Source organism: Phaseolus vulgaris, chromosome 6 (assembly GCF_051622355.1).
Source record: "Phaseolus vulgaris cultivar YP4 chromosome 6, ASM5162235v1, whole genome shotgun sequence".
NCBI classification, from domain to species: domain Eukaryota; kingdom Viridiplantae; phylum Streptophyta; class Magnoliopsida; order Fabales; family Fabaceae; genus Phaseolus; species Phaseolus vulgaris.
This window is the reverse complement of record NC_143503.1, coordinates 23,209,513-23,225,501: the sequence shown is the minus strand read 5'-3', so window position 1 is coordinate 23,225,501 and position 15,989 is coordinate 23,209,513. Positions and strand designations below refer to the sequence as shown.

At 30.7% G+C, this 15,989-nt stretch overlaps 2 protein-coding genes across 2 annotated transcripts; both read right to left on the bottom strand.

Moving 5' to 3' along the window:
• Window positions 1-6,693: 6,693 nt before the first annotated feature.
• LOC137831376 (transmembrane protein C9orf5 protein) lies at window positions 6,694-9,906 on the bottom strand. The gene is made up of 2 exons (XM_068639029.2): window positions 7,842-9,906; window positions 6,694-7,208 (listed from the first exon to the last, which is right to left on the bottom strand). Exons 1-2 carry the CDS (start codon window positions 9,711-9,713, stop codon window positions 7,098-7,100), a joined length of 1,983 nt encoding a protein of 660 aa, XP_068495130.1. The 5' UTR covers window positions 9,714-9,906; the 3' UTR covers window positions 6,694-7,097.
• A 1,215-nt stretch (window positions 9,907-11,121) lies between these two features.
• On the bottom strand, window positions 11,122-15,011 carry LOC137833073 (ABC transporter G family member 26). The gene is made up of 9 exons (XM_068641454.2): window positions 14,757-15,011; window positions 14,096-14,385; window positions 13,678-13,833; window positions 13,391-13,574; window positions 12,994-13,272; window positions 12,640-12,924; window positions 12,287-12,571; window positions 12,096-12,203; window positions 11,122-11,493 (listed from the first exon to the last, which is right to left on the bottom strand). Exons 1-9 carry the CDS (start codon window positions 14,952-14,954, stop codon window positions 11,227-11,229), a joined length of 2,052 nt encoding a protein of 683 aa, XP_068497555.1. The 5' UTR covers window positions 14,955-15,011; the 3' UTR covers window positions 11,122-11,226.
• Window positions 15,012-15,989: the final 978 nt, after the last annotated feature.

Below are 15,989 nucleotides of genomic sequence, written 5' to 3'. Positions count from 1 at the left end.
CTACTAGCAGGCAAAGTAAAAGTTCTGGGATGAAGCTAGGTTATGGAAGTCAACATCATCATATTAATGTGACAGAAAGAAGGCTAATCCGAAATGATGTCAAAGTTTGATCATATTTTTGAGCAATTATTGGAAATGGACATTGAAACAAAAGGGAAATAAAATTCAGTGTTTAGCCAAAAAAAAAAGGAAAAAACTTTAGCTCATACATCATTTTCTTTTGTACTACAATTATACAATTTTTTATTCTTGGCTACAAAGAGCTTCAATGGAGGCCAAAATATTGATGGGTAGGAGTGGTGTACACTCAACTAACTATTGCTAATTGTTAATTAATAAGTGGTTTATTAACACATGTAACATCACAAATAGAGAATGAATATAGTGCAATTAATTTCATAAACATAATATAAAATCTTAGAATTTTGAGGAGTTGGAAAATATTATATTTTAAATTAGGTAGATGACTTGAGAACAAAGGGTGTGAAAGGGAATTGAAAGAAGATGGGTAGATATGTTACTTGAAGGACTAGAATTGAAGGTTTTGATGACCAATAAAAATTGGAAACATGTTGCTTATTAGGTGGATATGTAGAGGAAAAGAACACCCTATAATTAACAAATAAAAGAAATACTTTAACCTTGTTTCTAACGTATTTGACTTGAATTTGACCCTATTTGGCATGTGGGGCATGCAATGTTAATTATTCATATTTCTTGCAAAGGAAACAAATCACTTTCAGAGGATAATTGGATATTAGGGCACCAATTTAAGAGCCCTTATTTAATGTATGAGTACTTATAACATTAATTTAGAATGATAGTAATCTTCAAAAAAAAAAATTATACATTTTTTATTTTTGTATAAAAAAATTCATTGAATTATATTAAAATTTTATTAGTTTTTAAGATAATATATATCTTTTGTTCCTTTACCATTTTAGTAAAAAATAAATAGTTGTTAATATAATATTTTTTTTGCGGAGAAAAAAATCAAATTCATTATTTATCTTTTATTTTGTTAATCTTTATTTTAGTTCCTTAACTTTCAAGTTCAATGTTATATTTCTATTAGTTGAAGAAATTTCATTACTACCAAGTACGTGGATCAACTAAACATAATACTTCAGTTTAATTAGCAATATTGATTTTGAGTTCAACGTTGAATATCTAAAGAAAGAGTTTGATTTTACAATATTCAAGCATAATAATTTTCACTCATGAAAAACACATAGTTTCTTTAAAAAAATATTATTATTAGAAGTGAGTAAAATGCATAATTCAACTAAACTATCATGCAATTTAATTGAATTATAGAAGTAATTCGATAAAACTTAATTCTAGAAATGTTTAAATAATGATTGTACTTTAAGTGAATTTAACCAAATTGAACACTTATAAATGGGTAGAAGTTTCTGAGTTGTTTAAATTATTATCAATAAAAAAATATTTTAAAATATTTTTTTTAATATCATAAATTATAGTATTTTCAAGAGACATCATGATGTGACAATTTTGTAGAACATAAATTGATGATTTATTGTTTAATGTTTACAAATGAAATTGTTTAACAATGAAATGCTTACATGGTTGAATAAGATCACATGATCTTGAAGCAATTTTGAAGGAGAGATTGCATCTTCTTCCTTCTTCTTCTTCTTCACTCTCTTTTGGCTTTGTTCCAATTTCTCATCAACATCACAATCTTCTCTAACCAAATTTTCATTTCTTCATTTTCAAGGTTTCTCTTCACAATTTCACAATAACCAAAACCAATTCATCCATCCATGTTCACACACTCAACGTAAAACAAGCACACACCATTGCCTACAAGAAAGTTTCATCCACTCGATCTAAAATTTGAAGCAAGAAATTCTCTTAAACACTCTTACTTGCATTTAGTTAATTTTAGTTTAAATTAAATTTTGAAACTTTAATATATAGATGCTCTTTGTCAAATTGAAAAGAACTATTATTAAGATAATTTGGATTTTAAATCGTTGTAATATTAATGAATCTTAATTTAAATTAATTTTTAAACCTTGAAATACATTATATTTGTCTATATGTAATAATAAAATATTTATTTTTCAAAAGGAAAATAAAGTTCATTATGCTTTATTTTTTTTATAGCAATTATTTTAATATTAAAAATATATGTTGCATTAATGGAAAAATGTTTCCTAGCACACTTTGTCCCAAAAATCAACCGGGAGGAAATCTTTATTGGAATTTGGAACAAGTTCTAAATTAGTTGTTGTCAAATGGTTTACTTTTAAATATGTTTCTCAAGATTTAGTCTTGCAAAATTATTTTAAATATCTTTTAGGTGATGAATAAGAGGTTCAAGAGTCATGTTTTATCATCTTGCCAACTTATACAATTGAATTTAGCTAAACTGATATTTTCTTAAAAGAAGTCAATTTGATCTCTAAGTTTTGAACTAAAAAGATGGAAAATGAGGAACCATTAAATAAAGACGATGAATTAGTTCAAATCTCTAGGAGACCAAGACGTCATCCTAAAGTTGGAGTGAAAGTCAATAAGATGACCTTCAAAACAAGTCAATCTAAAAAAAGTAATAAAAGTGATGTGCAAAAATATCATAGGATTTTATCATCACTGGTGAATGCAAATGATGGTCCATCTGATTGAATTTTTTGGGATTCAATTGTTTCTTTTTATTATCTTTGGAAATTACAAATTAGAGAAACAAATTTATTTGTCTTTATTTTTGTATTTAAACTCTCAGTGTAGTTTCTTAGGCTAGTTTCTTTGTTTTTAGTTTTTTTTTTCTTTTCACATGGGTTTGTACATGTGTTCTAACATGAGTTTTATTATTAAAAAAAAAGTTGAGAGGATGTTAGATATCAAAAAATATATATATAAAAAAAGTTGATATATAGGATTTATATGCATTAACTTGAGAGGATGTTAGATGTAACAAGTTTAACTCATATTTTTTTTTTATGTGTTTCTTATCTATTCACAATAAGAAAATTATTAAATAGAAATCAATTAGAGACAAAAAATAATTAGTTGTTATATTAACAAAATTAAATACTATTTTAGAGACTAAAAAATTATTGAAATATAAATTAGTTTCTATTATTGATAAATAATTTCTAAATTGGTATCTAATTAGATACCAAGATTTTAAATATCAACTTTAGAATCTAAATAATTGGTAACTAAAACTTAGGTAACTAATTAGATACCAATTTAGAAACTATTTATCAATAATAGAAACTAATTTAGATACCAATATTTTTTTTGTCTCTAAAATAATATTTAATTTAGTCAATATAGAAACTAAAAGTTTTTTGTCTCTAAATTTGGTTTCTATTTAATAATTTTCTAGTAGTTTATATTTATAATCCTATTTTTTTATTATACATAAGGGATTAATTTTATACATCTTTTCTACTATATTTTCACATGCTTAGTAAAACAATCATATATATATATATATATATATATATATATATATATATATATATATATATATATATAACACGTTAACACCCCTAAAAAAATCGAGTTTATATGCTTATAAACTTAAATTCTACATAGAAACATATTGTAATGTAGAATTTTAAATAAATTCTACATATTTTTTCACTCTCTTTATGTTTTGAGTAGTAATAATTTTAAATTTAAGTTTTATAATAAGTTATAGGAAGTTGGAACCTTGAAAAGAAAGACTAATTATCTTGACAAATATACTTAAATTGGGCAAGGACTGGCAAGAGCTCTTAACAACATTTTTTAGATGATAAAGCAATATAAAATCATAAAAAATAAATTGTAGAATTTTTAAAATTATTGTAAAACAATCATATATTATGTGTTTCAAAAGATAGAATAGTTAAATAATAATAATTCATGAATATTATATATATATGAGTCTTTATTCTTGCAAAAAATATATATGTATACAAGATCTCTATTTATTTAAAACATACTTTCGGATTTTTTTTAAAATAGTTATCGTTACAGGTGTAATGCAGTTATTCTTACGGATATTCTTTGTTGAAGTCAAACCGGGCTGCATGGCCCAGCCCAACATTATGGACCAGGGGAATTTCTTCCTCCATTCCCATAATTTTGTAAATCTTAAAAATATTCTTTTCAAACCATGCCTTTTTTTTTCAATTCCAGATTATGAAATTTGAATACTTTTCATATTATATTATAGAATCTAGAATATAAAAATTTGGACTTTATGCATTAAGAACTAATTGTGCAATTTGGAATACAAAATTATATAAATTGTACATTTTAGAATAAAATTTTGTATTAGAATAAAATTTTGTATTATAAATTTTATAATCTATAAGACTTTTATGGATTTGAAAATACGTTTTGGTTTTGGATTGTAATTAAATTGTACCTTATAGCATGATGCATTCTAGATTGTACTATCAAGAACTTCTTCTTGATAGTATAGTTCTTAGTCCATAATATGCTAAACGGTACAATTTGGAAAGTGTTTTTAAATTTATAATATAATTTTACATTATAGATTGCACAATTCAAAATACAATTCTTTTTTTAATCTAATTTGTTTTATTGTTTGAATTGAGATAGAAGAGATAGATACCAAATCGTGTTCTTCCTTACTTCAATTGTCATGAATGATTTATGTTAATTACACGTGTTTATCGAATCAATGGACAAATTGATGTTGGTTAAAAACTTAATAAAAATCAAGCTTATCTTTGCTTTAAATATATCATTGAAGGTTCTAGAAATGAGGGTGCATACATCATCTTTCTTTCACATAGTTATACTATGTGATTGGTGGGTGTTGGTGTTACGTCTTTCCTTAGTGTAACTTTTAAGATTATCTTTTCTTCGGGCATCTATTCTTCGAAATCTCTCACGATATCAAGAGTTCTTTGGAATCTCTCACATTTTAAGGATGTTTATACTGCTAATAAGGTTGTTCAGGATTTTCAAAAGGAGAATTGGTTACAGTTGCCACGAAACCAGTGGAAAGTTGAGAGGGCTCCATTGACATTTATTGGAAGAACATGGGGTTAGGAAGATGAAGAAGACGAAGATGAAAAGGACGTGTTGTGAGTTTAGTTTATTTTTTTTATTAAGGATAAAATGGAAATTTCAACACCTCTATGGAAGTGCAGGAAGAAATTATGTGGTGTAGGAAGAAAATTCCTGTACTAAGTGAAAACATTTTATTGTCAATCTGATCTTTTAGGGTTTAGGGTTATACTTCAAAACCAACTATAATTTCTTGCTACCTTTGTTAAATTATTTTTCAACCTTAATCAAACCAACCAAAAGAGCAAAAATATGATAAACTATGAGGACAAAAAGGATTCATGGTACAATTGCATATTTTAGATTATGAATCATGTCATACTAAATGCATTTAGGGTTACCTAGACATAAACTTTGGCCTCCTCAATTTACATCATTCATTAAGAATTCATACTGCAATTGCATACCATTCAAAATGCAGTTATATTTTAGGATCATCAAGGCTCTAACATACCATCCCAACATCTCTTCACTATGATGAAAGAGTTCATACAGCAGTTCAACTGAAGGTACATGCATACAATCTCAGTTTTACATTATCAATCAAGAAATTTTCCATTTAGAGTAATGGGGTTCAAGCTTACCGTCCAGGTTTAAGATCATGAATAAAGAGTCCACCACACTGCAGTTCCCATTAGGGTCTTCAAACTTCAAGGATCAAACTTGTACAAATCCCTTTTCAAATCTTGGAACTATGAACTCATGTATATTAAGAATCATTAACTCACTCCTAACATTGACAAAGATTTGAAATTTGCTTGGAACAAATATTTGAACTTGCAGCCAAATTTGGGGTCTTCAAGGCTAAGAAAATCATTGCTGTTTCCCAAGATGAATCATCCTGCAACTAATAGATTATGTCACAACTCAAATATAAGCATCCAAAACTGATTTTGATATTAAGATATAATAAAAAAAAATAATGCATCAAAATTAATGTATTTTGAAGATATAGTAGATTAACAACATCAAAACTTGAGTAGAAAAATCTAGACTCATGTGTTTCACTTTTTTATCATATATATATATATATATATACTATTTTAGAAGGCATCTTACATAATATAGAATTTGTTTGCTATGATTTGTTTAAGAACCTTTCACCAAAGCTACTTACATTACTCAGTAGAATCCTATAATTTATTAATTATTATTTTACCAAAATATTCTTAACAATTTTAATATAACAAAATATTATGAATTCTTTTTGTCTCTCCTATGGAGATTAGATAATTGAAAATTTCAGTTTAAATTAACTATTCAATTTTTTTTAAATACTATAAATACAGACAATTTAACACTTCTAATCTAACTAAATTAACCAACTTTTCAATAAGTATGAATTAGTTATAAAGCAACCATATTATGTAAAAACCTTTTTGGTATTAGCTCCTCACATGCTTTTTTGTTTTGTTTTGTTTGATACTAAAGTTTTGCAAGCAAAAGGAACAGTATATGCAGAAGTGTTCATATAAATGCAAGAAAGTGAGGTAAGATTTGAATATAATGTTTAGTGTACAAAATATAAATGAGAACAATCACTAAATGTGTGATACTTCCAGAACACGACTGAATAATGCATATAACAATAATGTATACAAATAATGATGATACTGAAACTCATCTTCATGACTAAATCCACTGATATTGAAGGTGCTATTATATTTCTGAAAAGCCAGCATGAGTCTCATTTCTTTTGGTACAAAGAATAAGAAAAAATGTTACAGGAATGAAATACAGATACAAATACAAATACAAATACAAATTGTGTACAATTTTGACAAACACTGCCACCAAGTGAAAATATTTGATGACCCTCGAACTAAGAAAATGAGGAAAAAAAGTAGATCCTATTTTTTTTCAATTATAATAACCTAATGATACAGATAAAAATGAGATCGTGTAGGGTGACTATGAGCAACTCAAATCTAAAGGCAAACTCCATCAACAATGGCAAAGAAGAGCATGCAGTTACACCAAACTTCAACTGCAAATAAATAATTTTATGGACATAGGTAGAAGAAGAAGCTTAGCTAGCTGGATTTCTGCTTGGCCTTGTCCTTAGGTTCTTGCAACACAAATTCAGCATACAAATCCTTCACTGCAATCATAACTGTAGTGATTAATGGCCCCATGATAGCTCCCTGCAGAACCAGATACACCCTTTAGTCAATGTAATGATGTGATGAATGTGACACCATAAGAGAAATGTATCTAAGCAAGGTTCCTTATAGACTGAACCAAACATGATAAGAAATGAAGCTAATTACAACATTGAAATTAATGACTCAACAGGAAAATTCAAGTCTGATCCCGGATGCAGAGTCCCTACAGTTGACCATTTGAAACTGTTGAATGAATATTGGTGGATTAACATTTTATCTTTGTAATGCTGAATTAAGATTTGAACAATCTGATTTTAATCTAATGGTACGAATTCTTCTCTGTCTGAAAGTGTGAGTGCATGGAATCTGGATTCTGACCCTACCAAAAAAAGACAATACTTGAAAGAGAAAAACATAACCCAGAAGAATCAGAACTGCTTTATATCAATTGTTGCTCATTGAGCAGTGGATATCAAGTGCATTGGCACGTTATTTTCAAAAGTACCAAACATAGTTCACTTTGGAGAAGATCACATCAAGTTAATAGCCACATTTCGAAGCTTAACTAGAATTTTATCTAAGTTATGCAGGTAAACCAGTCTTCCACTCTAAAGCAACAATGTCCAAAAGAAGCAAGTTAACATAAAAGCTAAAATTAAAGAGTAAAATTACCTCCAGAGCAGATGGGAACAATGTCATTCCACCAATTATGCTTAGCCCAGTGAGATATGCACTATTCCCAGGCACGTCTAGTAGAATCTCTGACGCCCCATAGTCCATGAGAAAAAGGTGAATAATAGACAACACAATGGCCATTATGTATCTGCCTTCCAACACCAATTGCAAGGCTGCAGGAATTGTTGCAAGCCAAGATGGAAATATTGGAAAGAGAGGACTTATGAATGCAAGCACAGTTGACATGTACAAGAAATGTACTTTGTTCAACCTAAACAGAAGCCAAGTAAGACACCCTTGAAAAAATGCAATCTCAGCAGTGGCCAAAAGGACTCCTGAAATAGCCTTATCCAAAACCTCAACACATCTGACCCTAGCAGCATTTGAAATTGGAAGCATGTACATCACTTGTTCTGTCACTCCACCACTCTCTGATGTGATGAGGTAATACAAAACCCAAATAAACACCATTGACTGAGACACAAAATTGATAACCTCAGCAGCTCCAGAGACTATAGAATTAGCAATAGAAAACATAAACTTTGAACTGCTGCCAAGGACAGTTCTACTACTGGCGAAAATTTGCTGAGACACATCAATTCCTTTGAAGGCAAACCCTTTTGCCTTTTCAACTAAATCCTCACGAGTGATCACAAGCTCCCGCAAAATTGAATGAACCTCTGCATAAATCTGGCCCCATTCGCGGTTCCTAACCCTGGTTTTCAAGCTCAGGAACTTCTCAGCGTACGGCGAGGGAGTCAGGGCTCTGGATGGCACTGAGGAGTTTACCGGATTGGATATCACAAAATGCTTAATGCCAGAGACAAATTCAGTCATGTTATACTGCACAGCCAACCCATCTATCTGATCAGAAACAGTCTCATATATCTTTGTAGAGTAACTATCTACCATCCCAGCAACATCATTGTCATCCATCCACTTCTTCACACCAATCCTCTCAGCATAATTGCTCTCCTCCACATGCAATTTCAATGATATCACTGCGTCTTTCCCTTCAACACCAATCTTGTAAGAGAAGAAAATCACCCCACTCAAAAACCCCACAATCATGCAAACAATGAGTCCAATAGCCACAATAATCTTCAACCTTCTCAGTATCCCTCTGGTAAAAAAGGCACTAATTGCACTACGCCTGAAACTATGGCTCCTAAAAGAAGACAAAGTGTACATAGTGGAATCCAAACTGTTTGAAGTAAACAGAAACCCCAAAATAAGAAGTGACAAAGCCCCAAACCCTCCAAGCAACTCATAAGCAATTATGAAAATCCCAAAAGACACAAGCAAACGAAGCAGCTTGGAGAACCCACTACGGTTCCTCGAACGGTGGTTCTGCTGAGACTTTGGCTTCCTCAAAATGACTCTGAAAGAAGCTTCACGAATCTCAACGAGTGTGCCAACAAAAACCCTGAAAACAGCAACAGGTACAGCGAGAACGGTTTCTGTTAGACCCAGAAGGAGTGGTTCGGACCAAAACGCTACGAGGGTCTGCTGAATGCCCCTGAGGGGAATAGAACACAGCACGGCCCATTGCAGAGGTCTCAAATACTGTTCTAGAAGCTTGGAGAACGTGTAGAGAATAAAAATGGCGAATGCGAGACCCGCATGGGCCATGGCTATGTAAAGGGCCAGCCGCACCTGGGCATCGTCTGAAAATGTGTTTTTTCCATCTGGGTCGCCGTCGGATGGCGGATTGAACGCCGCTTGTGAAGAGGGGGAGGGCGCGTGGGGTTTGGAGGGTGGCGCGTGAGAAGAAGGAGCGGAGGAGGGGTGGAGGGAGGAGGCGGATCGGAACATGTCCTGCCATGCTGGGGAAGTGGAGGAGGGTTCAGAGTAGGGAACAAGTTCCATGGTGTGATGATGATTCAGCAGAGCTGACAGTGTGTGCCAGTTATGAACTGACAGAAGAGAGAGAGAGAAAGCAACTCTGGGTTTTGACTAACAGAGAGATATGCTGAATGAGTGGCTTCACATTTTTAGTATTTTTTTGTTTTTGTGTGAGAAAATAGGTGTGTGGATTTAACACAATCAAGAAAAAAGTAGTACATATACATACATATATATATATATAGACATATATATATATATAGACATATATATATAGAGAGAGAGAATAAGTGTTCAACAAATATCAGTAAATCCTCTCTTACTTTTCTGTCTTTAATGGTATGTTTCGAATGAAAGAAAAAGGAAGTAAAAAAGTTATAATTTCTTTTATTGTTAGAAATATTTTAAAAGGAGAAGAAAAGAAAGAAAAAATTTGTTAGATTCATCTATATTTAACTAATTACATATTACTTTAAAAATTATTTTAATATTAATATTTTTATATATTTTAAAATAAGATATAATAATTAATAATTTTTTGTCTTTAAAAATAGTTTTTATTTACTAATTTTTTTATGAAAACAATTTTTACTGTCGAAATATAAAATGATTTTATTTTTAAACATGTGTTTATATCTTTCCTTCATACTCTTTCTAACTAAATGAATTAAATAATTATTTAACTTTTTATTTATTTCTCTTCTTCTTATTTTTCAAATTGTTTTTTTAAAATAAAACAGACAATAAATACATATAACCTGAAAAAAAAATTGATGATAGATTTAAGTTTTTAAATTCACACTAATAATTTTATTACAAGTTTATCTGAATTTTGTTTGTTTATTAAATTTCACAACAAAACTTTTTTAAAGGAAATCTTATTTGATGAAAAGGAATTAAATAGACACTTATTTGAATAGTTTATGTTCATATATTTTGAATCTTACAACTAGTACTTTTTTTATTTTATGCTAAATATGAGGCGTATTTTTAATATAGATGTTATTTTTAGTGTAAATTTTTCTTTATTACAATACACTAGTTATTATCAATTAAAGTTTGATTGTAATAGTAAATAGTGAAATATCATATTTTAGTGATTTTTTTTACTGGACATTAAATAATAGTATAAAAGTTGTTTTTTGAAAGAATATTTTGTTTATGAAAGAGTTTTTTATTCTTTTGTACAGCAACAACTGGTGCAACATTCAGTTGACCATTAGTTGTTTAAGTAGGAAATAAGAAATTGAAAAGGTCCATTTTATGTTTAATATACAAATCACCTTAAAAAAATTATAGTATGATATGTATAATGTACACAATGTACAATGTTTTCCTTTTGTACAGGGCTTAGTAGGTGTAGATAAATGCAGAAAAATGATAAAAAAACAGTGAACAAATAAACAGATAGTGTAGATAGATAGAAGTACAATTTCATGAACAAAACATTTATAGAGTGACTTTTGTATTATTCATTCTTCTCTATAGTGGTAGTAAGTTTGTAACACATATCTCAAGCAATGAATTCCATCATGCATTAGTTTTTTCTACCAATTCTTACACGGAGACACAAGTAAGCTAACAACCGAAAGATCAATGCCATAGCTAGCAGAATCCACACTTCTTTCAATCCACCCTTCAAGTTTACAATGTCAAATGTTGGAGAACTCTGCAAGGGCCTGCACCCTCCATTGCTTCCACAATCATATAACTGCTCTCCAGAATATTGCACTTTTAGAAGAAGCCTAAAACCATAGTACATGAAGGATAAATACTTCAACCATCTCATGAACTTTGGTATGTGCTGCACAATGGAACTGAGTGTGAGTGATTACCCAAATAAGGCTGCAATATTGGCTGCATATGCTACTCATTCACTAACCAGCAGTGGCTTGTGTTTAAATTATAAAGATTTAGATAAGGAATGAAGATATTAGTATTTCCTAAAATATACTTATTCTTTTAGTCTATTTGGTCTTATTATCATCAAAATGTTAAATGTGATTCTCTAATTGTCAAAAATGTGGCATTTTTTATCTGTTCTCTCACTAGTTCAATGAAAAATGGATACATAACTGTCAAGTTAATGTTGTTAATGAGAAAACATACTTAAAGGATGGCATTGCATATATTTAACTAATAAAGGACCATGTTTAATATCTAACAATAGAGGGATTGAGTTAGACAAATTACAAAAATAAAAGAACAATAAAAAGTAATTTAGTCATAGAATAAGTAATTAATACATATGAGAAATAGGGCAACCTAAGTAACTAATTTCAGAGGAAGCTATTTATGCTAAATATCTAAATACATTAATTGCACAACTTGCATTATAGTTTTGTCTCATTGTTGCTACTTGTTATGGGAAAAGCTTTGATACTAAAATAGAAAAATTGCATGTACCTGGACATAGTAGCCACCTGTGAGAAGGAATAGCATTAGTATCAAAGAAGCAGCAGTACCTGCTCTTTTAACACTCATAATTGCAGCTCCAAACATTTCACCTGCTCCCTGATGACATAATCATAGATGTTAATGAATGAAAAATTGATAAACCACTAACTCATCCATTGAGTACTTTTAACACAACTTACTTGACTTGTTATAGCTATTAACAGAATAGTTAATAGTGTCAAAAAGAAGGAAGCAACAGCTCTCTTAAAGCCAGCCATGAAGTACAAGATGAGCATGAAAAAAGTAGGATAGAAAAGGGTTGCCACCATGTCACATAGAGTGCTACATGCATAGTATACACTTAATCTGTACATGTCAGCTTTACTTTCTTTTATCAAGTAGTACTTCTCAAATGGAAAGACATAGACTGCTGCAAAAATGCATGAAGATGTCCAGAATATACAGATGTAGAATGCTAAACCAACCTGCAACAAAAAATTGTGATTAGAAGCTTGATAATGCAGCATGAGATACATAATGCCATGGAAATTACCTGATCTCTGAGTCCAGCTTCAGTATTGGTTGAAGATTTCCACCAAAGGAGCCCCAACAAAAGTGCAATCCCAAGTGCTTGAACTAGTCTTAGCTTATCAAAGTAGTCCTTTCTTCTTGCTCTGTATGTTCTCCTGGAGAGAATCACAAATTGGTCCAGCCAACTCGATGACCACTCCATCTTAACCTGAATTGCTAGTTGAAGCTGTTCTGGTGTGCTTGCTACTCTATGGTTCTCTTCTTTTTCTTTTGGCTCCAGTAGAGATTTGTATTTGAGCTGTAGATACTAACAAAATAAAGAAACAATTAATAACAAGCTGGTAAGAGATGAATACATGTCTGAGGAAAATCCTACTTCAATAACAATTTTTGAAGGGTCGGAAGATTCTTGATCCTGAAAGATATCTGTTGGAACACTTATGTCATTCACTTGTCCAGTTGCCAAGTCAAGCAAGAACTCTGCAGGATTCATCGGTATTTGAGGGGTGAATCTCAAAGATGAAAAGTACTCCATTGTTTCCTTAGCCTTTCCATAGTAAACAGGATAGCCTTCTGATATCAGAAGTAGTTTGTCAAACATGTGAAAGATTCTACTGGATGGCTGGTGTATTGTTGTGATTATGGTCCTTCCAGCCTATAAGTAAATCAAATGTAACTCTCAGCATATATATTCATGCATTTAGGTTGTATGTCTACATTTGAACATTTTATCATAATGGAACATGATTAAATTTAGTTATAGATAGATATACCTTGGCAAGTCCTTGAAGAGTGAGAAGGAGTTTGTTTGCTGAGGAGGAATCAAGGCCAGAAGTTGGTTCATCAAGTAGCAATAGTGAGGGATCAACAAGAATTTCATAGCCTATGCAGGTTCTCTTCCTTTCTCCTCCTGATATGCCTTTGAGATATCCTCCAGCTATTTTTGTGTGGCGACATCTAAGGTTATGCAAGGGATTAATTAGGGGAAAAAATTATGTCTTTCAATTGAAGTAACTTATCTCTAATTCTGTCATTTGCATTTATATGGTACAAAACACACCTTTCTAGGCCTAGCTCCTTGATGGTGGTATCTACTTTTGCATACTTTTGCTGCTTGCTCATATTGCTTGGTAGCCTCAAAAGTGCAGAGAAGACTAAAGTTTCTTCAACTGTTAATTGTGGGAAAAGCACATCCTCTTGTGTCACAAACCCAATCCTAGCAGGTAGGGGAAAAAGAAAATAAAAAATATTAGCACACATTCAAGTTCTATAAAAGTATCAAGTACTTGAAGTAACACATTCAGGGAGTTCATGCATTCACAAGTTTAGAGAATCGGAACCATTAGACGAAGATCAAATGACTCATATTTTATCTCAATTAGTTCAACTTAAGATATCTATCTTAAATGCTTCCAATTCATGTGTGAATGTAGAGATTCCATTTCTGAAGTAACAGATGATTATGTAAACCACTTAACCTCCTCTTGAGAGCTGGAGTGAAACGAACATCATTGTAAGTTACTTTTCCCTTTACATTGTCAACTAGTCTTCCTCCTATAACTCTCAACAAGGTTGTCTTCCCACTGCCAGAAGGACCCATCAATGCAAGAATTTCACCAGGGCCTATGCTTCCTGTGATGCCCTTCAAAATTTTCTTGTATCTATCTTCTTCCACAGTGAGTTGTGCGGTTACCTTTGACACCATTGTCTTCACAAGGTTACCTGAGCCTGTTTGGTTATTTCTCACCTTATACTCCACATCTTCAAACTGCACAAGAGAAACGAGAGTAAATAATTTCAAACAGTCTGAATAGTGCAGTTATGGCTCTTGTTGGCTTATGATACTTGTTAATTGATTCTAACATTGGTCAATTTGCAACAAAAGAAAAGTATACAAACACAAAACAAAAGAAGAGGAATGCAGGTAGCACATTCACACCTAAATACACTATTTAACACTTCACTTGGTGGTTTGTTCTTTAAATATACACTGTCATTCAATAAAAAACAGTGCCAAGTATTGGTTTTAAAGTAACTACTATAAAAATCAACAAACTTAATGGCATACACTATTTACTTGTTAAAAAATTGCTTTGTATCATTATTGTCCTACAACTTAAGGGCATTGCTTCCTAGTACCTTGAGAAATATGGGGAGGGGGCGATTTTGATCGAAATTGGAATCTTCAGTATCTATGTCAATCTCTGAGTACTTATTCTGAAGATATGGCTGAGACATGAACTCTTTGTGGTAACAAAAGTCATTGTTAATAATGGAACCAACTACTGGGGGTGACATGGACATGTCCACAATCTCATTCTCTCTTCCAATTTCCATGATCAGTGAAGTCAATGAGAGGTGGTTTGAGGCAAAGTCTAGCAACTAAATTCTGATGTGTTGAGTCAACTGCATCGAACCAACAATCATATCATGTCTATATATAAAGGCAAAATTCTGGTTTGTGTGACACAAACTTTTCATGACAAGTTGTTGGTGTGTTCTATCTAGTCCTAGTATACATGCCCTTTAACCAATATCAAAAGTTTTCGGTGTATTTTCAACCATTATGATATGCATAATAAGAAAATGAAGAATATTTGGTTTGAGAAGATTCTGAACATTTAAAAAACCCATTTCCTTCAATATTGCAGCATTCAGTTAGATGGATGAACTCATAGGTTAGCTTTTCATAAAACCATTTTTTTAGAATTGAGGAGAAAAGAATGTGAATGCAATCATTGAGCCTTTGACGGAAATTATATCTTCAGAAATCTTTCTCTCAGGCAACTTTAAGTAAAGTGATTTTTTCGGAATTAATAAAAATATTTAGTAAGCATAAAATGTTTTTATATCACTTCTTTTAGAAGACTTTAATTTTTACTCTTTGCCAGATTTTTATTCTGTCAACAAATTAAAAAGTATTATAAAAATGACCAGTTCTACTATAAATGATAATTTATGAATGATTGATATATTATGAATTCTAATAATAGTTTATTTATATAAACTACAATAACTATATTGCATGTGAGTAATTTTAGGATAATTTCTTAAAAAAATGTTTTTAAGAGTTTTTTAAATGAAAATATATTTAAGAAAAATTCTCAACCTCTACTGATATTATTTATAATATGATAATTACTCCTTTGATAAGTTATTTTAAACATGATAATAATAAATTTGAAGTCACAGCAAATATAAAAATTCATGAAATTAATGATCAAATTATAAGATCAAGAATAAATTATATAAACTAATTGGTTAAATCAATCAAAATATACACTTACTATGCACACTTCAATTGCTATAATTGAATATAATACTATATTTTGATGAATAAAATAAAATATATATTTTACACAAAAAGAAGAA

Excerpts from the sequence above, each read along its gene's own strand:
- LOC137833073 (XM_068641454.2), bottom strand. The coding sequence starts at position 14,954 with ATGGAAATTGGAAGAGAGAATGAGATTGTGGACATGTCCATGTCACCC. Across the intron at positions 14,386-14,756 it reads CCCTCCCCATATTTCTCAAG|TTTGAAGATGTGGAGTATAA; the intron begins GTACTAGGAAGC and ends TCTCTTGTGCAG. Across the intron at positions 12,204-12,286 it reads TAATAGCTATAACAAGTCAA|GGAGCAGGTGAAATGTTTGG; the intron begins GTAAGTTGTGTT and ends TTATGTCATCAG.
- LOC137831376 (XM_068639029.2), bottom strand. The coding sequence starts at position 9,713 with ATGGAACTTGTTCCCTACTCTGAACCCTCCTCCACTTCCCCAGCATGG. Across the intron at positions 7,209-7,841 it reads TGTTCCCATCTGCTCTGGAG|GGAGCTATCATGGGGCCATT; the intron begins GTAATTTTACTC and ends CTGGTTCTGCAG.